The sequence below is a fragment of the Bombina bombina genome, chromosome 7 (genome assembly GCF_027579735.1).
Source record: "Bombina bombina isolate aBomBom1 chromosome 7, aBomBom1.pri, whole genome shotgun sequence".
NCBI classification, from domain to species: Eukaryota; Metazoa; Chordata; class Amphibia; order Anura; family Bombinatoridae; genus Bombina; species Bombina bombina.
The window spans coordinates 522,520,676-522,543,868 of record NC_069505.1 but is presented as its reverse complement, the minus strand read 5'-3'; the positions used below and the strand labels follow the sequence as shown (position 1 = coordinate 522,543,868).

General features: G+C 39.7%; 1 protein-coding gene across 5 annotated transcripts in view; it reads right to left on the bottom strand.

Moving 5' to 3' along the window:
- The window catches only part of SIPA1L3 (signal induced proliferation associated 1 like 3), a 349,276-nt gene that overhangs the window by 184,211 nt on the left and 141,872 nt on the right, over positions 1–23,193 (bottom strand). For 4 of the 5 annotated variants that reach the window (XM_053721794.1, XM_053721796.1, XM_053721797.1 and 1 more), the window contains exon 3: positions 7,290–8,945. In XM_053721794.1, the coding sequence (XP_053577769.1) occupies positions 7,290–8,730 (1,441 nt within the window). In that variant the 5' untranslated portion in view covers positions 8,731–8,945. Of the gene's footprint in view, positions 1–7,289; positions 8,946–13,333; positions 13,468–23,193 lie in introns of those variants that run through there. The other variant, XM_053721795.1, reaches the window with a different exon arrangement.

Here is a 23,193-nt window from a genome sequence, read left to right as displayed (position 1 = left end):
GTCACCAATCAGCAAGTAAATTAGAAAGTTGCTTAAAATTGCATTCTCTATCTGAATCATTTAATTTTGAATAAACTATTCCTTAAAGGGACACTAAACCCAAATTTTTTCTTTCGTGATTCACATACAGCATGCAATTTTAAGCAACTTTCTAATTTACTCCTATTATCAAATGTTCTTCATTCTCTTGGTATCTTTAATTGAAAAAAGAAGGCATCTAAGCTATTTTGTGGTTCAGACCCTGGACAGCACTTGCTTATTGGTGGGTGAATTTATCCACCAATCTGAAAGAACAACCCAGGTTGTTAACCAAAAATGGGCTGGCATCTAAACTTACATTCTTGCATTTCAAATAAAGATTCCAAGAGAATTAATAAAATTTGATAATAGGAGTAAAATAGAAAGTTGCTTAAAATTGCTGCTCTATCTGAATCATGAAAGAAAGAATTTGGGTTCAGTGTCCCTTTAAGCCATGAAACATTTCCCTGTCATTAGATCCCTTTGCTTCTACATGAGACTGACCCTTTAACCCATTAAAAATGTCCCTTACTTTGGTCACTTTGCTCTTCCATCAGATTGATCCTTTACAGGGACAGTCTACTCCAGAAATTGTAATTTTAAAAAAAGATAGATAATCCCTTTATTACCTATTCCACATTTTTGCATAACCAACACGGTTATATTAATACACTTTTTACCTCTGTGATTATCTTGTATCTAAGCCTCTGCAGACTACCCCCTTGTTTCAGTTATTTTGACAGAATTGCATTTTAGCCAATACGTGCTGACTCCTAAATAACTCTACGGGAGTTAGCACAATGTTATCTATATGACACACACATGAACTTGCGCTGTCTAGCTGTGAAAAACTGGCAATATGCACTGAGATAAAAGGCAGCCTTCAAGGGTTTAGAAATCAGTTTATGAGCCTATCTAGGTTTAACTTAAAAAAACACCAAGAGAACAAGGCAAATTTGATGAGAAAAGTAAATGGGAAAGTTGTTTAAAATTGCATGCCCTATCTGAATCATAGAAGTTTACTTTTGACTAGACTGTCCCTTTAAGCTATTAAAAATAATGTCATTAGGTCACTTAGTTCCTTCATAGGACTGATCCCTTAACCCATTAAAAATGTTACCGTCTTTAGGTCATTTTTAACAAAACAAAAAACAATCTCCAAGTTAAAATCAGGGTACCTCATAAATTTGTACTGAAATCTGCGTACCCTGGCATTGCCCCATTCTAATGTCAAAGAGCTCAGTGTCATTATAGCTTTCGTGCATTCATACCATAAAGCTGTGTGCCTTTGTATGGCATGCTGGGAACTGTAGTTGCCGTGAGCACATGGGAACTACAAAACCCAGCACACCTTACCATGCAGCTAATCAGAGCATCATTGTCTCTTAGTGAGAGCAGTCACAAAGCACTGGTACACTCAACCCACACAGCAACTTTGAAGTGGATGTATCCAGATAGGTAGAGAGAAATCAGGAATTAAATGCAGGTCAGCTGACCCATATACATCATTAGACATCAGACTCTAGGGTCCAGTTAAAAAAAACTTTCAAAAAGAACAAGATATAAATTTATAATACCATGGCCAAATTCCTTTATTTATTTAACAGTGCAACCCAACGCATTTCAAGCCTTTGGAAACCACTCTTATTTCTTTACTGATGGAATGGAAAGCCCAATAAAAATAAATAAATATTAGTATATGACACAGGGTTATATGAATAGGATTCTTTGAAGCTTATCTGGGATCAGAATACTAGTGCAACTATTCAATAACTCTAAACATAATTAAAGGGACACTCAAGTCAAAATAAACTTTTATGATTCAGATAGAGCATGCAGTTTTAAAGGGACAGTTTACACTAAAATCGTTACTGTTTTAAAAGATAGACAACGCTTTTACTACCCATTCCCCGCTTTGCACAACCAACATTGCTATATTAATATACTTTATAACATTTAAACCTCTAAATTTCTGCCTGTTTCTAAACCACTATAGTCCACCTTACGGTTATTCCTTATAAGAGCATATCCATAACAGTTCCAAACAGAATATTATCAGAATGTCAGTGAGCGACAACAGCTATCCAAATAATCCCCTTTGCTTAGCAAAGCGCATTTTTGGGCTATAGGGATTCCAAAAAGGCAGCAGTATGTACTTATTTAGACCTTACTTGTATGGGGGTATCGCAAATATCGAATATGTGACTCTGTCAGTGTCTTCAAGCCACGCCCATTACCATCCCAACTGGTCTACTCAATATAATGCCGGCTCACAGATGTAACGCTTCATTTGCTCCTATACTGCCAATATCGTTCACTTGCAAATGCCTCAATCAGCCAAGTATTAAACCATTAATCAAGCTTGGCTGAAGACCCATGCACACGGAGCTGCAATATATGCAAAAAAGCGACTGCACTTTCAGGAATTTTTAAAAAGCACCCTTTGCCGAAAACAGCACATGCGCAAAACACGGGAACACGCAGGATCGACAAATGCATTCAGTGCAAGCTGAAAATTAAGGTCGGATGACGTCAGGGAAAGGAAGGGTCAGGCGGCCATTTCAAAATGGCCAGAGGAAAACTAGTAATTCTTTTTACTTGCTCACTATATTGACAACAAATTTGGGCTACATGCTGGTGGAGAAATCGTTTAATTCACTATCTACATAAGTTATAATTTTTGGGTTGACTTGCCCTTTAAGATTTAGCACAACAGTACTAAATGCAAGTCAATAGATAATAAATAGTCATGTGATCGGGGGCAGTCAGAAGATGCTTAGATACAAGGTAATCACAGAGGTAAAAAGTGTATTAATATAACATAAAGAGATTATCTATCTTTTAAACCAATAAACATTCTATTGTAGACTGTCCCTTTAAGACACTTTCCAATTTATACTTTTATATACACACTTTCTGTGGAAAATCCTACTGAGCATGTGCACACGCTCACAGGGTATATGTATACTAGTCTGTGATTGGCTGATGATTGTCACATGATACAGGGGGCCGGAAAATTGGAGAAAAAATAAATTTGTCAGCAAAAAAATCTACTGCTTATTTGAAATTCAGAGTAGGTGTTATTGCATCGTTTCTTTATTATGCACTTGTGAATTATGCAATTCTACTGCACTGAGTGGTCCTTTAATACTGATCTGTTTCCTAAACGTTTTAACCCATGCCATTGCCTCCATTTAACAAAGCTGCTGTGGAAGCTTTGAAACACTTGCAGGTTACGCTCATTCATGTGAGCCTGAAAAAAGTGAGCTAAGAAGCAGCAGTCATAAGACCACTGCTTTCTAACCGCTATGCCCGCTTAGATGTGGCAGAGTTAAAGGGACAGGAAACACCAACATTTTAAGTCGTGATTTAGACAGAGCATACCATTTTAATCAACTTTCCTATTTACTTCTATTATCTATTTTGCTTCATTCTCTTGTTATCCTTTGCTAAAGGAACAGCATTGCACTACTGGCAGCTAGCTGAACACATCTAGTTAGCCAATCACAAGAGACAAATGTGTGCAGGCACCAATCAGCAGCAGCTCCCACTAGTGTAGGATATGGGCATATTCTTTTTCAACAAGGGATACCAAGAGAACGAAGCACTTTTGAAAATAGACGTAAATATCCGAATTATGCAATTATCCGAATGCAAGTTTAATTTTGACTTTCCAATCCCTTTAAATCACCCCAAACTCATTCGGCCAGGGATGAGTAAAGTTCTCACTCAAGTTTAAAGGCGCAGATGCCCAATATATCTGAATAGGGAACGTAAACTCTGCAAGCCCCCGTAAAGAGAACTAACGGCACCGCCTTACAAAGGAACTTTTAATTTAACAACCGAAGGTGCAGAATTAGTATTTCTGGGGAGGAAAAGCACAGAGTTTAAACACTGAATTTCTATGAAAAGATAACTGAACCCAAAAATGTTAAAGGGACACTCAAGCCAAAATAAACTTCTATGATAGAGCAGCAGTTTTAAGACACTTTAAGAAATTTACTTCCATTATCAAATTTTGCGCAGTCTTTTTATATTCACACTTTCTGGGGAACAAGATCCTACTGAGCATGTGCAAGAGCTCACAGGGTATACAACAAGATCCTACTAAGCATGTGCAAGAGCTCACAGTGTATACGTCTACTAGTCTGTGATTGGCTGATGTCTGTCACATGATACAGGGGGCGGGAAAATAAGAGAAAAAATAAATTTGACAGAAAAAAAACCTACTGCTTATTTGAATAGGTGTTAATTCATTGTCTTTTTATTATGAGCTTGTTAATTATACAATTCTCTGATGAAGCGCATGTGCCCATGCGCGAAACGCGTAAGATAGGAGCTTACCAAGTGTCTGATGATAAGCCTGCTCCTAAATAAAACTTCATTTCATCCACTCTAAGACTCAGCATTCCTTTTTCCTCTTTTGTAATTATACAATTCTACTGCACTGAGTGGTCCTTTAACCCCTTGAGTGCTAACGACGGTTCTGATCCGTTGCAGAGTTTCCCACTCAGGTGCTAACGACAGCTCAGAGCCGTCGCTAGCACTCTCCCAACCTTGAGGGAGATCAGGGGGCTCCTACCCCGGCAATCGGGCCTGTATAGTGACAGGCGTCGCCGGGGCTTCACGTTATGCGCGGTGACGTCACCCACAATGACGTCACTGAGCAACTTTATTTAAAAATGACAACAAATATAGGGAAAGGGGACATGCTGCTTAGAAGCCTGCATCTCAGGTATCTAAGCAGCTACAGACCGCCAAGACCCACCGTTAGAAAGGTAATCGCCTCACATTTCCAACAGAGTGAGTTTTGGGGATCTGAAGAGAAAAAAAAAATAGTTAAAAGAAAAAAAAACTTAAATCCGCTTAGCACCCAGTTGGGAAAGTGCTTAGCACTCAAAGGGTTAAAGGGACATTATACACTAGATTTTTCTTTGCATAAATGTTTTGTAGATGATCCATTTATATAGCCCACCTGGGTGTGTTTATGTAAAAATGTATAGATGTGCTGATTTTCAGACTCCTAACCAAGCCCCAAAGTTTTAGATGTGTACGGATGTATACAGATTTCAGATTGCTTATGTTTGTGTTTAATGTGTCTTTTCATATACAGGGGAGGTTCTGCTATCAGCCCCCTTTCATTGGGTGTCCAAGGCTAATCTCATTAGCAGTGCTAAACTAGGCACTTCTAAGTACGTTTTTTAAAGGTTTTACATTGGCTTTTCATATCCGTATCTGTGCCTAATCTTCTTTAGAGTAGTGTCTATTACATGCAGTTAAATGAAAATTAATGTATACTGTTCCCTTTAACCTTTCTTGTAATACAAATGTCGACAAAGCGGTTTAAAATGTTGGAGTAAGTAAGAATATTTAGAAGCCAGACATCATTTTAGAAGCCACATCTTACTAACTGAAAAATATTGAAGCAATCCATCTCAACTTTGGAATTATAATAATACACGCACATATCTATTTTTCCTGGTTGCTGTAGTAACATACTCACACACAAATACAGTGATTTAATCATTTGGGTGCCAGTAACAATGAGCAGTTATTTTACCCTTTGGCTGCCAGTAACACAAAAACATGAGAAGCTCCCATATATCACTTACAAATGCTCAGTAGTCTCTAAAACAAACCAATACCCCCCTTTACACATTTCCGTATGCTGCCTCTCACTTGCACATCAGAGACTCCTTCCCAGTGTTATAGTCCAGTGTTTCTCAACCGCGTTTTCAAGAACCCACAACAGGCCAGGTTTTCATTATAGCTGAACCAGTGCACAGGTGAAGTAATCAGCTGATCAGTAACCATGGTTACTAACCTGCCCTCACCCATCAGCTGATTATTTCACCTGTGCACTGGTTCAGCTATAATTAAAATCTGGCCTGTTTGGAAGTACTTGAGGACCGCGGTTGAGAAACAATGTCATAGTCTATACCTGCCACAGGTTTCTGCTCAGAGAGGTTGTAAGTGAAGAGTTTCACCACATACATTAGCCCTTTCCTAGTTGCACAAACTTCACAGAAAGTTCCAGGATAATTATTGGTGCCATATGCTATATAAATTTAGGCTTCCGGGCGACATTGCGACTTGTATTATGTTGAGTCCTGACTTAAAGGGCCATAATACCCAAATCTTGAAAGTGCTGCAGCATAGCTGTAAAAAGCTGACTAGAAAATGTCACCTGAACATCTCTATGTAAAAAAGAAAGATATTTTACCTCAAAAGTTCCTCAGTAGCCACATCCCATTGTAAAGGACTTCTAAGCAGCAAATCAGTATGTCTGTCCCGGGACAGCTGAAGGGATGAGCCTCGTGCACTCTCATGTTATTTCCCTATTCAGTTTAAAGGAAGTTTACTATGAAATCTCATTAGAGTTAAGTGAAATCTCATGAGATCACAGTAAAAGAGTTCCTGACCTCAGCACTGCTGATGCTGATTGGCTGCAGTTCATTTCTTCATTTTTTTTTACCTGCAGCTGGGAGCAGCTGAGTATAACTTTTTACACAGAACTTACTCTGCTAAACTAAGGAGATTGTGAGGTTAAATATCTTCCTTTTTACATAGAGATGCTCAGGTGATATTTTCCTGTAAGCTTTTTACAGTTATGCTGCATCAGTTTTAACATATGAGTATTATGTCCCTTTAAAGTGAATGTAAATTTTGATGCTAAAGTGCCCGGTTTTTAAAGATTTGATTAAAAACAGGGGCACTTTAAGTCATCAAAATTTACATTTCACTCGTTGTGAAAAAATACTTACCTTTTAATCTTGACAGCCGCTCCAGCTTCCCCAGGTCATCGCAAGCAATTTCTGACGTCAGAAATGATGGATCGGTCATCCTCCAATCACGCCCCCCCCCCCCCCCCCGGGGGAATCAGTGTCTGATTCAACGCCGTGATTGGAGGAAGCCGGATTACTCATTTTAGACCCAGGAAGAGGCTTTGCTACAGGCGGAGGAAGCTGGAGCGGCCGTCAAGAATCAAAGGTAAGTTTTTTTTCACAACACGAGGGAAATGTAAATTTTGATGAATTAAAGTGCCCCTGTTTTTAATCGAATTTTTTAAAAAACGGACACTTTAGCATCAAAATTTACATTCACTTTAAGTTTATATATCTGCTCACAATTTATAACTGTATCTTGGAAATTGAGAACTGTAAGAAACTCAATATGATTTTAAACATTACTACGTGGGTTGCATATTCCACTTATTGTGACATTTCATGCAGAGTAATAGTTTTGTAATTAGTAAGGGTTGTTTCTCTTACCTTTGCCATGAAAATAATCTTGGTAATACTGAGCCCCTAAATCCACATGCTCTATGCTGTAATGTTTCATTCGTCCCTGGTTCTTTTGAACTTCTTTTGACACCTCCAGAACAGAGATGCTAGCATTTGTACAGTACATGGATATTGAAGGTTCCATGAAGCCTCCTTCACTTCCAGTGGGAGACACACCAGAAGCTTTAGAGAAGCTAACATTGCGCTCACTCATCCCTCCTGTCTCATTCCTGAAATGGGGACAGCTGAGGAGCAAGTCGTTACTGTTGTTATCTCCCATGTCCTGTTCTAGATTCTCCTTGAAGTTAAGGTCCTCTGTGCTGGTGAAGCTTGGCTCCATGCTTCCAAGACCATATGCCCTTGATACTGCTAATGAAACAGCAGAGGCAGCTGAGGCTCCTGTAGTAGTGTTTCGTCTTTGGGCCACGTAAGTCCGATTAGCTGCCACCTCATTAAGGTCAAAGAGCATGCTCTGAACATCGAAATGTGCAAATGTCTTTGGGGAGATCCATGGCTTGGGTCTATCATCCCGCTCCACGAAAGACCTTCCCATTTCATTCTCACTCTTGTTACTCCTAAGCATGCGAAAAATGGAAGAGTCAGATTCTCCCTTGCCATTCCTCTTCCTTAACTTTTCCTTGTCCTTTGACATGTTGGGAGTGTCGTCTTTTTGGAACTGGCCATTTCGAAGATCTGTTCTAGAACTCCCTGCAAGGTGCAAATTAGATGCCATGCTGGAATCCTCTCGGAGAGTACCATTTCCTTTTTCAGGTGACTCAGGCTCCTGGTTCGGTTTCTCATTTCTAAAGTCATTGAGCATGTCAAAGAAGCTTTGTTCTGGGATCCCTTGAACATTAATAGATGAAGTGCTCCCATACTCTCGAAAAAGAGGCATCCCATTGCCATATTTTGACCCTCGTGTCTCCATCACCTCATCCACGTCACACTCACTCAGTGTTATCTCACTATTGCTTCTATTCCGAAGTGGAATGAAAGTCCTTCCAGGTGACCTTGGCCATCCCTCATGAAATTCTACGTCCCTTGATCTCTTCCTTGACAACCTATGGTATCCCCTGAATATTGGGGATCCCCCATTGCTATGGAAGTATTGTCCATTATAAAAATTCTTTTGATTGTGGAAACCCTTAGTGAATTCCACTTCCTTTGATGGACTTGGCGATGTTGGATCCTTCAGCATGTCCTTTTTGGGGGGCCAGTCAGCAATCCTGGCACGGACCCCCATCTTTGGCATTGCTGGGGTGATGGGATTACCCCTTGAGTTATCACCAGTTTGCATAGGTTGAACCCCATTACTGTTCTGATTCCAGTAGCCTTGAGAATAATAATCCATACTTCTGCCAACATCATTTCCTACTGAGGCTCCCCCGGCCTCCACACCCTCATTTTGATAAGATCTATAACTGGTCATGCTCCAATACAGACATTAATATCCGCATGGAATGAAGATGTTTCCCTGTTGTGTATCGTCGGGGACTTGTCAACCATTGTCGGTTAAGGAACAAATTATTACGGCTTTTTACAAAGTAGAATTAAGACTTTTGTGGTAAATGTTTTTGTCAAGTATGTTCTTCTTCACTTGCATGGTAAATGAAGGGCCACTTCTCAGCAATGCTTTAGTGGGGCCTGCAAAAAACAAATATATAAATTAGGATCGATATTAAAGCAGCTATCATACAGTTGTATACAGTGGCAAATACAAAATACTTATCTAGTTCTTGCATAATTAAACTAGAGCTCAGAATAAAGATCAGTGAGGTTTAGAATCATTAAATTAATTTAATTAGACCACTATTATAAGAAATTATATCAGTTAAGAACCTGCCCTTATTTCCTATAAAGCGTAAGCTTAAAGGGACACTGAACCCAAATTTTTTCTTTCATGATTCAGATAGAGTATGACATTTTAAGCAACTTTCTAATTTACTCCTATTATCAATTTTTATTTGTTCTCTTGCTATCTTTATTTGAAAAAGAAGGCATCAAGCTGGGTTTTTTTTTTGGTTCAGGACTCTGGACAGCACTTTTTATTGGTGGATGAATTTATCCACCAATCAGCAAGAACAACCCAGGTTGTTCACCAAAAATGGGCCGGCATCTAAACGTATATTCTTGCATTTCAAATAAAGATACCAAGAGAATGAAGAAAATTTGATAATAGGAGTAAATTAGAAACTTGCTTAAAAATTGCATGCTCTATCTGAATCAGGAAAGAAAAAAAATTGGGTTCAGTGTCCCTTTAAAGGGATATGAAACCCAACATTTTTATTTCATAATTCAGAACATACAATTTAAATTTGCTTCAATGTCATTGTGTTCCTTGTTGAAAAGAATAGAATGCATAAGTGTGCACATGTCTGGAGCAATATATGGCATAAAAAACTGCTGCCATCTAGTGCTCTTGCAGACGTATAATTCTGCTAAAATAATGCTACCATAACATACTCCAGAGCTCCTAAGCCTAGCTATCTGCAGTTCAACAAAAAAATACTAAGAGAAGGAAGTAAGTTTGATAATAGAAATAAATATGAAACTATATGAATCATGAAAGAAAAATGTTGGGTTCATATCCCTTTAATTAGTTTGTAGACTAGCCTTGTGCTTATCCCAGGCAAAGTGTTTGTCTTCACCACATCTAATAGAAGTTTATTCCACCAATCGGTTACTTTATCTGTGAAGACGTTACACATGGACCTGCTAACCGTAAACTTGAGATCACGACTCCATGTAAGTATTTTTCACAAAAAGAGCAACATCAGAACAACTTCAGCTATACTACGTCCTTTAACCCTTTCAGTGCTAATGACGGCTCTGAGCCGTCGCAGAGTTTCCCACTCAGGTGCTAACGACGGCTCAGAGCCGTCGCTAGCACTCTCCCACCTTGAGGGAGATCTGGGTCTCCTACCCGCTCCTACCCTGGCGATCGGGCCTGTATAGTGACAGGCATCGCCGGGGCTTCACGTTATGAGCGGTGACGTCACGCGCAATGACGTCTCTGAGCAACTTTATTTAAACTTAACAATGTTAAGTATAGGAAAAGGGGGCATGCTGCTTAGAAGCCTATACCTAAGCAGCTACAGACCCCAAGACCCACCGTTGGAAAGGTAATCGCCTAACCTTTCCAACAGTGTAAGTCTTGGGGATCTGGGAAAAAAAAAAAAAAGTTAAAAAAATTAAAAAAAACTTTGAACAGCTTAGCACTCAAAGGGTTAAAGGGACATTGTACACAAGATTTCTCTTTGCATAAATGTTTTCTAGATGATCAATTGATATAGCCTATATTGGAGTGTTTTTGTAACAATGTATAGTTTTGCTTATTTTTTTTAATAACATTATGCTGATTTTTAGACTCCTAACCAAGCCAAAGTTTTAGACATATACTGATGTCTACATATTCCTGCAGCTTCTGTTTGTATAATCTCTCTTTTCATATGCAGGGAGGGGGAAGTGCCTGCTGTTCCTGTTTTCCCAGTCCCTTTCAGTGGGTGTCCCAGCCTAACCTCATCAACAGTGCTAACCTGGGAGCTTCAAATAAGTTTTTAAAAGGTTTTATACAGGATTTTTAGATCAGTATCTGTGCATATTCTTCTTTGTATTAGTGTCTATTGCATGCAGTTATATGAAAGTTGGTGTGTACAGTCCCTTTAAAATGCTATGAAACCCAAACTTTTTTTCAGGATTCAGATATAGTGTAAAATTTAAAATGTCCAATTTATTTCTAATATCAAATTTACTTCTCTAGATATCCTTTGTTTAAAAAGCAGGTATGAAGGTTTAGTAGTGTGCCTAGAGCAATATATGGCAGCAGTTTGATAACTATGTTATATATTTGCAAGAGCATTATTCTCCAGACATGTCCACGCTAGTTACCTAGGTATCTTCTTCATCAAAGAATTCCACGAGAACAAAGAAAATTTGATATTAGTAAATTGGAAACTTTTGAAAGAAAAATGTGGGCATCCATATTCCTTCAAGTTTCTATCGCGTCACCTCTCTCCCTATTCTGTCCTCTAAGCTGCTATGCACATTATCTTTTTGCAAGTTTTATTTTTTTAAACCATGTACACATTAGCAGCTCTCCTTTGAACATATTCCAGTTGATTCATATCCTTCTGGAGATTCTCTAAAGCTCTCTGGTCTGTCGAGATTCTAAAAGAGACACCTCGTCAGTATTACGAGACCATTCAGTCAATTTTTACCTTGAGAATCTCTTCAATATGCTAATTATCTCCAGAAACTATCCATAATGTTAAAGGGACATAAAACCCAAATGTTTTCTTTCATGATTCGCATAGAGCAGGTGATTTTAAACAACTTTCTAATTTACTTCTATTATCTGATTTGTTTTGTTCTCTTGATATTCTTTGTTTAAAAGGTTACCTAGGTAGACACAGGAGCTGCCGATTGCATTAACTAGTTCCCAGTAGTGCATTGCTGCTGCTTCAACCACGTATACCAAGAGAATGAAGGAAATAAGATGATAGAAATCAATTGCAAAGTTGTTTAAAATGATATTCTTTTTCTTAATCATGAAAGAAAAAATGTTGGTTTCATGCCCCTTTAACTAGTGATCTGTACAGAGGAATAAGATCCTTAATATTTCTGCTGCAAATACCTTTACCTATTCAAACATGGCCGGATCGGCCTACCAGAAAACCAGCAGATTTCCCGTTGGGCAGCAGCAGCTGGGGCAATTTAAAGGTGTGGTGCTGCTGTATCACCTCTCTTCTTTTCTCCCCTGAGATATATGTATTAGGGTAACAATGTATTTCCTTGTAAGCTTTCATTTCCTAGACCATGTGCCATTTAAAGGGATACTAAACCCAATTTTTTTCTTTCATGAATCCGATGGAACATGCAATTTTAAGAAACTTTAACAATTACTCATATTATCAAAAATTCTTTGTTCTTTTGCTATATTTATTTGAAAAGCAGGAATGAAGGCTTAAAGGGACATGCCACCCACATTTTTTCTTTTATAAATTAGAAAGAGAATGCAATTTTAAACATCTTTTTAATTTACTTATATTATCTAATTTGTTTTATTCTCTTGATATTCTTTCATGAAAAGCATATCTAGATATGCTCACTAGCTGCTGATTAGTTGCTGCACATAGAAGCATCGTGTGATTGGCTCACCATGTGCATTGCTCTTTCTTCAAATAAGGATATTTAAAAAATGAAGCAAAATAAATAATGGAAGTAAATTGTAATGTTGTTTAAATTTCTATTCTCTATCTGAATCATGAAAGAAAGATTTTGGGTTTAGTGGCCCTTTAAGGAGCCAGTCCTTTTAAGGTTCAGTGCCCTGGGTAGCACTTGCTGAATGGTGGCTAAATGTAGCCACCAATCAGAAAGCGCTATCCAGGGTGCTGAACCAAAAAAGGGCCGGCTCCTAATCTTTCAATCCTGCTTTTTCAAATAAAGATACCAAGAGAACGAAGAAAAATTGAAAATAGGAGTAAATTAGAAAGTTGCTTAAAATAGCATGTTCTATCCAAATTATAAAAGAAACAAATTGGGTTTAGTATCCCTTTAATAGCCCTCTCTTGAACAATTTCTAATGTGTAGTCAAGTAACAATGTGAGACAAAGTGACAAACTGTGATGAGTGTCTTCTCAGGATAACACTATGGATAGTTATTTTCACACTGTGAAAGGGAATCATGGATGAAATCAGGTTGTAGGGTGTCTATATAACAACAATCTGTGTTTTTTTTTATTACAAACTAATAAAATGTAATTATAATAATAACTAGTATTTATATAGCGCCTTTCTCCCAGTGGGACGCAAAGAGTTTTTTGCAGCGCTCGCCTCTCGGAATTAACCAAATCGGTACTCATTTTATAGACCTCGGAAGGATGAAGGGCTGAGTCGGCTCTGCCGGGATTTGAACCTGTGACCTTTGGATCTTTTAAACAGGCTTTTTTGTAGTCAGGGTGTTTACCAACTGAGCTACCTCACCGGCTAATTAGGAAAGAAAATATTGTAGAAAGGATTATCCCATTAATTACCTTGAGAAAAATAGGATGTGTGTTTTCTATTGACTCAAAGGAAAATAGGGGCCAGTCTTCAAAATTTTCCAGGGCTGCTTTTTATTCCCAGTTCAGTTATCAATCAATCATTTTACTGGCCTTACTTGCTCCAATACCCATTTAAAGGGACAGTCTAGACAAAAAGCATAAATTTGATTAATTATTGTTTCATACCAGAGAAGCATCCTGCAACTGGTCCCACATCTATAAGTTTATAAGAAATACATTAAACATTTAAATATTTTTTTTTAGTAGCTGAAAATCTTCACCAAGGACCGCCCACCTATTGCTCCAATCACGATCGACTAAGTTTTCCTACATGGACATGTTGATTTATGAATGTGCAATTTGAAATAGCTAATGGAAAAATAACTGGACAAGAAGAAAGCTGTGGGTGGGGCTTTGTGGCCATTTTAAGCTGCTAACAAACAATGATTATTTAAAAGTTTATTGTACTTCTTACAAGCTTATAAATGTGGAACCCGTTGTAAGATGATTGCCTGGTATGTAACAATAAGTAATAAAGAATAAGTATTTCGTCTAGACCAGACATCCTCAATCTTGGCCCTCCAGAGGTTTTGGAACTACATTTCCCATGATGCTCAGCCAGCTGATATGCTGACTAAGCATCATAGGAAATGTAGTTCCAAAACCTCTGGAGGGCCAAGATTGAGGATGTCTGGTCTAGACCCAATACTTATTCTTTATTACTTATTGTTACATACCAGGCAAGCATATTTAACTCATTAAAAGAATAGTACACTCTACGTACGGTTAAAGGAACATGAAGCCCAATTTTTTTCTTTCATGATTTAGAAAGAACATGCAATTTTAAACAACATTGCAATTTACTTCTGTTATCTAATTTGCTTCATTCTCTTGATAGCTTTTGTTGAGTAGCTGCTGATTGGTGGCTGCACATAGATGCCTCATGTGATTGGCTCACCCATGTGCATTGCTACTTCTTCAGCAAAGGATATCTGGAGAATAAAGCAAATTAAATAGTAGAAGTAAATCGGAATGTTGCATAAAATGGTATTCTCTATCTCAATTATGAAAGAAAATGTTTGGGTTATATATCCCTTTAAAGCTGTTTATTTTGAATTTATTTAATTTTTTTTGTAACTACTGAATATGCTCAGTGGTTCATAAATAAAATCAAACCAACTTATTTATTGGTGGAGAGAGACACGGTCCATAAGTATAACGTTTGGTTCTTTTTCCAGGAAGATTCAAGTTACCAAAAAATAAAACAAACAAAAAACATATTTGGCTCACTATTTTAAAGCAATGGTAAACTTTCCCCTTAGTATAAACAGATACGGAATGTTAGTGATATTTTAGACGCAGTTTAATTTAACAGTAGTAATGAAGATGCGGTGTAACTTACTTTTTAATGAAGCGAGGAAATTCAAATACTCGTACTCGGGCAGGCTACTTCAAAAGTAATTTTTCTTTTTTTTTGTGTGAACTGTTCTCCAATCGGTGCTCTAGCCATACGACACTAAGACAATATATATATATTTTTTTTTTGGGGGGGGGGGGGGGGGGGAGAGAACCAATTGGAGAACAGTTCAAACCGTTAGTTCAAAAAAAACCAAAAAACTACTTTTGAAGTGGGGGGCTGGGGCCAACTACAATTTCGCTAAAATTCCAGAACGTTTACCACCACTTTAAAGGGACATGATACCCAAATGTTCAATCACATGAAAATGGTGTATGAAGCGGAAAATATCACATAAGCATCTCTATGTAGAAAGGGAAGATTTTTTTTACCTCAAATTCACACCCCACTGTAAAGAGACTTTAAGCACAGTCAAGATAGGAACAGCACAACAGGCAAAAAAGGGTGCAACTCTATCAGGGGCTCCACACCAAGTCCCAAATACCAATACACAAGTCCAAAAGACAGCAGCACTCACCACTTCCAAAGTATAAGATAATGCAGAATTTATTGAGACACCAAGGTGCACAAATGGAACAACGTTTCAGACCTCAGTCCTAACATGATTAAGGACTGAGGTCTGAAACGTTGTTCCATTTGTGCACCTTGGTGTCTCAATAAATTCTGCATTATCTTATGCTTTGGAAGTGGTGAGTGCTGCTGTCTCTTGGACTTGTCAAGAGACTTCAAGCAGCCAGTCAGGATACGTGTCCCAGGACCTGCTAGGGAGTGTGCATCTGTCATGTGCAGGCAGAGGCGTAACTAGAAACCAAAGGGCCCAGGTGCAAGAATCTAAGAAAGCCCCCCCCCCCCCCCCAAAAAAAATTTAATTTGATACATATCTTTTTTTTTTTTTTTTTTTTTTTTTTTTTACATTTAACACAGAAAAAAATGTTGAATCAGATTACATGTCTGCAAAAGGAGGTACCCTGTGCCCACAGTCTGAGAGATGGTCTAACTCCCTATTACTGTATATAGTGACACTGTTTAACCCACCAGTACTGTATATAGTGGGTCAGTGACATAGTCTGTAATCTGCCGGTGAGATGGCTGGCCTGACCCTACCCGCCCCAGTACTTTATAAAGTGACCACAGTAGTCTGTGACATGCTCCAGCACCCACGTACTGTATAGACTGACACTGTTTACCCCCCGCCCCCCATGCTGTAGTAACAAGGTCTGTAATTTGCTGGTTCCACAAACATATACACACACACACATACATGCATGCGTAAATACACACACAGTCACATACATACATACACACACACATACATACATAAATACACACACACAAACACCAATGGGTAAAACAGAAAGACTAACATCTGTAGTCAGAGACACAAGTGAAGCATCATGTCACACTCGCATGATATCAGTGCAGGTCAACGTTTTTTATTGTAAAAGAAAAATAAAAAATATATTTTTTTATTTTTTTTGAAGCTGGGCCCCCACCCTTGGGGGCCCAGTCGCAATTGCGACCTCTGCACCCCCTGTAGTTTCGCCCCTGTGTGCAGGCACAGTCATGTTATTTTCCTATTCAGTTTAAATAAGTTGAAAATCTCATAAGCTCACAGCAAAGGCAAAGCATTACCTTAGCACTGCTGATGCTGATTGGCTATTGGTTATTTTCTTCAACTTGTAGCTGGACAGCAGCTGAAGAATAACTGTTTATAAAGCACTTACTCTGGTGAGCTAAAGAAATTTTGAGGTAAAATATCTTCCTTTTTTACATAGAGATGTTTAGGTGATATTTTCTTGTCAGCTTTTAACAGTTGCATCATTTTCAAGTGATTTAGAATATGAGTATTATGTCCCTTTAAGTGTTAGTGCAAAAAAAAGAAGACAAATGAATTGTGTCCCACATTAAACATGTCAGTGACTTTAGGTCACTTTACTTAAATTTAGGACTGACACATGCCAGCTACCTACAACATATTGAGTCACACGCATGACGTTATAACCTTGCATAATTTATTACAGCCTTTGTATTATTCCAATAATGTGGATGCTATTCCATGCTACTAAGGCAAAAAAAACTAAACAAAAAACAACTTCACCGTACTGCAGAACAGTTCATATTATGAATACACAATCTACAATAATATTTCATATCATCCGTCTTTAAAGGGCCTTTATAGTGTTAAAATGACATGCTTAAATTAGTTAAAGCATGTCATTTTACACCAGTGTTTTGAAAGGAAAGGAAACCCCAATATTTTCTTTCATGATTTGAATAAAACATACAAATTAAGAGAGAGATTTTTTTTTAATTGTTTAAAAAGATAGATAACACCTTTACTAACCATTCTCCAGCTTGGCATAACCAATATTGTTATATTAATATACTTTATATCCTCTAAGTTTACGGTTTCTATGACCCAGCCGTCTCTTATCTCAGTGCTTTTTAGATCTGTGCCATATAGATAACATTGTGCTCACTCCCATGGAGAATGATGTTTACACAAAATGCAAGTTTGTAAAAAGAACTGAAATAAGGGGGCTGTCAGAAGATGCTTAGATACACGGTAATCACAGAGGTAAAAAACAGAATTTATGTTTACCTGATAAATTACTTTCTCCAACGGTGTGTCCGGTCCACGGCGTCATCCTTACTTGTGGGATATTCTCTTCCCCAACAGGAAATGGCAAAGAGCCCAGCAAAGCTGGTCACATGATCCCTCCTAGGCTCCGCCTTCCCCAGTCATTCGACCGACGTAAAGGAGGAATATTTGCATAGGAGAAATCATATGATACCGTGGTGACTGTAGTTAAAGAAAATAAATTATCAGACCTGATTAAAAAACCAGGGCGGGCCGTGGACCGGACACACCGTTGGAGAAAGTAATTTATCAGGTAAACATAAATTCTGTTTTCTCCAACATAGGTGTGTCCGGTCCACGGCGTCATCCTTACTTGTGGGAACCAATACCAAAGCTTTAGGACACGGATGAAGGGAGGGAGCAAATCAGGTCACCTAAATGGAAGGCACCACGGCTTGCAAAACCTTTCTCCCAAAAATAGCCTCAGAAGAAGCAAAAGTATCAAACTTGTAAAATTTGGTAAAAGTGTGCAGTGAAGACCAAGTCGCTGCCTTACATATCTGATCAACAGAAGCCTCGTTCTTGAAGGCCCATGTGGAAGCCACAGCCCTAGTGGAATGAGCTGTGATTCTTTCAGGAGGCTGCCGTCCGGCAGTCTCATAAGCCAATCTGATGATGCTTTTAATCCAAAAAGAGAGAGAGGTAGAAGTTGCTTTTTGACCTCTCCTTTTACCAGAATAAACAACAAACAAGGAAGATGTTTGTCTAAAATCCTTTGTAGCATCTAAATAGAATTTTAGAGCGCGAACAACATCCAAATTGTGCAACAAACGTTCCTTCTTTGAAACTGGATTCGGACACAAAGAAGGCACGACTATCTCCTGGTTAATGTTTTTGTTAGAAACAACTTTCGGAAGAAAACCAGGTTTAGTACGTAAAACCACCTTATCTGCATGGAACACCAGATAAGGAGGAGAACACTGCAGAGCAGATAATTCTGAAACTCTTCTAGCAGAAGAAATTGCAACCAAAAACAAAACTTTCCAAGATAATAACTTAATATCAACGGAATGTAAGGGTTCAAACGGAACCCCCTGAAGAACTGAAAGAACTAAATTGAGACTCCAAGGAGGAGTCAAAGGTTTGTAAACAGGCTTGATTCTAACCAGAGCCTGAACAAAGGCTTGAACATCTGGCACAGCTGCCAGCTTTTTGTGAAGTAACACAGACAAGGCAGAAATCTGTCCCTTCAAGGAACTTGCAGATAATCCTTTCTCCAATCCTTCTTGAAGAAAGGATAGAATCTTAGGAATTTTTACCTTGTCCCAAGGGAATCCTTTAGATTCACACCAACAGATATATTTTTTCCATATTTTGTGGTAAATTTTTCTAGTTACAGGCTTTCTGGCCTGAACAAGAGTATCAATAACAGAATCTGAGAACCCTCGCTTTGATAAGATCAAGCGTTCAATCTCCAAGCAGTCAGTTGGAGTGAGACCAGATTCGGATGTTCGAACGGACCCTGAACAAGAAGGTCTTGTCTCAAAGGTAGCTTCCATGGTGGAGCCGATGACATATTCACCAGGTCTGCATACCAAGTCCTGCGTGGCCACGCAGGAGCTATCAAGATCACCGATGCCCTCTCCTGATTGATCCTGGCTACCAGCCTGGGGATGAGAGGAAACGGCGGGAATACATAAGCTAGTTTGAAGGTCCAAGGTGCTACTAGTGCATCTACTAGAGTCGCCTTGGGATCCCTGGATCTGGACCCGTAGCAAGGAACCTTGAAGTTCTGACGAGAGGCCATCAGATCCATGTCTGGAATGCCCCACAGTTGAGTAATGTGGGCAAAGATTTCCGGATGGAGTTCCCACTCCCCCGGATGTAATGTCTGACGACTCAGAAAATCCGCTTCCCAATTTTCCACTCCTGGGATGTGGATTGCAGACAAGTGGCAGGAGTGAGTCTCCGCCCATTGAATGATTTTGGTCACTTCTTCCATCGCCAGGGAACTCCTTGTTCCCCCCTGATGGTTGATGTACGCAACAGTCGTCATGTTGTCTGATTGAAACCGTATGAACTTGGCCTTTGCTAGCTGAGGCCAAGCCTTGAGAGCATTGAGTATCGCTCTCAGTTCCAGAATATTTATCGGTAGAAGAGATTCTTCCCGAGACCAAAGACCCTGAGCTTTCAGGGGTCCCCAGACCGCGCCCCAGCCCACCAGACTGGCGTCGGTCGTGACAATGACCCACTCTGGTCTGCGGAAGCTCATCCCCTGTGACAGGTTGTCCAGGGACAGCCACCAACGGAGTGAATCTCTGGTCCTCTGATTTACTTGTATCGTCGGAGACAAGTCTGTATAGTCCCCATTCCACTGACTGAGCATGCACAGTTGTAATGGTCTTAGATGAATGCGCACAAAAGGAACTATGTCCATTGCCGCTACCATCAAACCTATTACTTCCATGCACTGCGCTATGGAAGGAAGAGGAACGGAATGAAGTATTTGACAAGAGTTTAGAAGTTTTGTTTTTCTGGCCTCTGTCAGAAAAATCCTCATTTCTAAGGAGTCTATTATTGTTCCCAAGAAGGGAACCCTCGTTGACGGAGATAGAGAACTCTTTTCTACGTTCACTTTCCATCCGTGAGATCTGAGAAAGGCCAGGACAATGTCCGTGTGAGCCTTTGCTAGAGGAAGGGACGACGCTTGAATCAGAATGTCGTCCAAGTAAGGTACTACTGCAATGCCCCTTGGTCTTAGCACCGCTAGAAGGGACCCTAGTACCTTTGTGAAAATCCTTGGAGCAGTGGCTAATCCGAACGGAAGTGCCACGAACTGGTAATGCTTGTCCAGGAATGCGAACCTTAGGAACCGATGATGTTCCTTGTGGATAGGAATATGTAGATACGCATCCTTTAAATCCACCGTGGTCATGAATTGACCTTCCTGGATGGAAGGAAGAATTGTTCGAATGGTTTCCATTTTGAACGATGGAACCTTGAGAAACTTGTTTAGGATCTTGAGATCTAAGATTGGTCTGAACGTTCCCTCTTTTTTGGGAACTACGAACAGATTGGAGTAGAACCCCATCCCTTGTTCTCCTAATGGAACAGGATGAATCACTCCCATTTTTAACAGGTCTTCTACACAATGTAAGAATGCCTGTTTTTTTATGTGGTCTGAAGACAATTGAGACCTGTGGAACCTCCCCCTTGGGGGAAGCCCTTTGAATTCCAGAAGATAACCTTGGGAGACTATTTCTAGCGCCCAAGGATCCAGAACATCTCTTGCCCAAGCCTGAGCGAAGAGAGAGAGTCTGCCCCCCCACCAGATCCGGTCCCGGATCGGGGGCCAACATCTCATGCTGTCTTGGTAGCAGTGGCAGGTTTCTTGGCCTGCTTTCCCTTGTTCCAGCCTTGCATTGGTCTCCAGGCTGGCTTGGCTTGAGAAGTATTACCCTCTTGCTTAGAGGACGTAGCACTTGGGGCTGGTCCGTTTCTACGAAAGGGATGAAAATTAGGTTTATTTTTGGCCTTGAAAGACCTATCCTGAGGAAGGGCGTGGCCCTTGCCCCCAGTGATATCAGAGATAATCTCTTTCAAGTCAGGGCCAAACAGCGTTTTCCCCTTGAAAGGAATGTTAAGCAATTTGTTCTTGGAAGACGCATCCGCTGACCAAGATTTTAACCAAAGCGCTCTGCGCGCCACAATAGCAAACCCAGAATTTTTCGCCGCTAACCTAGCCAATTGCAAAGTGGCGTCTAGGGTGAAAGAATTAGCCAATTTGAGAGCACGGATTCTGTCCATAATCTCCTCATAAGAAGGAGAATTACTAGTGATCGCCTTTTCTAGCTCATCGAACCAGAAACACGCGGCTGTAGTGACAGGGACAATGCATGAAATTGGTTGTAGAAGGTAACCTTGCTGAACAAACATCTTTTTAAGCAAACCTTCTAATTTTTTATCCATAGGATCTTTGAAAGCACAACTATCTTCTATGGGTATAGTGGTGCGTTTGTTTAGAGTAGAAACCGCCCCCTCGACCTTGGGGACTGTCTGCCATAAGTCCTTTCTGGGGTCGACCATAGGAAACAATTTTTTAAATATGGGGGGAGGGACGAAAGGTATACCGGGCCTTTCCCATTCTTTATTTACAATGTCCGCCACCCGCTTGGGTATAGGAAAAGCTTCGGGGGGCCCCGGGACCTCTAGGAACTTGTCCATTTTACATAGTTTCTCTGGGATGACCAAATTCTCACAATCATCCAGAGTGGATAACACCTCCTTAAGCAGAGCGCGGAGATGTTCCAACTTAAATTTAAATGTAATCACATCAGGTTCAGCTTGTTGAGAAATTTTCCCTGAATCTGAAATTTCTCCCTCAGACAAAACCTCCCTGGCCCCCTCAGACTGGTGTAGGGGCCCTTCAGAAACAATATCATCAGCGTCCTCATGCTCTTCAGTATTTTCTAAAACAGAGCAGTCGCGCTTTCGCTGATAAGTGGGCATTTTGGCTAAAATGTTTTTGATAGAATTATCCATTACAGCCGTTAATTGTTGCATAGTAAGGAGTATTGGCGCGCTAGATGTACTAGGGGCCTCTTGTGTGGGCAAGACTGGTGTAGACGAAGGAGGGGATGATGCAGTACCATGCTTACTCCCCTCACTTGAGGAATCATCTTGGGCATCATTTTCTCTAAATTTTGTGTCACATAAATCACATCTATTTAAATGAGAAGGGACCTTGGCTTCCCCACATTCAGAACACAGTCTATCTGGCAGTTCAGACATGTTAAACAGGCATAAACTTGATAACAAAGTACAAAAAACGTTTTAAAATAAAACCGTTACTGTCACTTTAAATTTTAAACTGAACACACTTTATTACTGCAATTGCGAAAAAGTATGAAGGAATTGTTCAAAATTCACCAAAATTTCACCACAGTGTCTTAAAGCCTTAAAAGTATTGCACACCAAATTTGGAAGCTTTAACCCTTAAAATAACGGAACCGGAGCCGTTTTTATATTTAACCCCTTTACAGTCCCTGGTATCTGCTTTGCTGAGACCCAACCAAGCCCAAAGGGGAATACGATACCAAATGACGCCTTCAGAAAGTCTTTTCTATGTATCAGAGCTCCTCACACATGCATCTGCATGTCATGCTTCTCAAAAACAAGTGCGCAATACAGGCGCGAAAATGAGACTCTGCCTATGATTAGGGAAAGCCCCTAGAGAATAAGGTGTCCAATACAGTGCCTGCCGGTTATTTTACAAAATTCCCAAGATTAAAATAATTCCTCAAGGCTATGGAGTATAAAATATGTTTATATATAAATCGATTTACTGTCTGTAATAAAATGGCTTACCGGATCCCATAGGGAAAATGACAGCTTCCAGCATTACATCGTCTTGTTAGAATGTGTCATACCTCAAGCAGCAAAAGTCTGCTCACTGTTCCCCCAACTGAAGTTAATTCCTCTCAACAGTCCTGTGTGGAACAGCCATCGATTTTAGTAACGGTTGCTAAAATCATTTTCCTCTTACAAACAGAAATCTTCATCTCTTTTCTGTTTCAGAGTAAATAGTACATACCAGCACTATTTTAAAATAACAAACTCTTGATTGAATAATAAAAACTACAGTTAAACACTAAAAAACTCTAAGCCATCTCCGTGGAGATGTTGCCTGTACAACGGCAAAGAGAATGACTGGGGAAGGCGGAGCCTAGGAGGGATCATGTGACCAGCTTTGCTGGGCTCTTTGCCATTTCCTGTTGGGGAAGAGAATATCCCACAAGTAAGGATGACGCCGTGGACCGGACACACCTATGTTGGAGAAAGTATATTAACCCC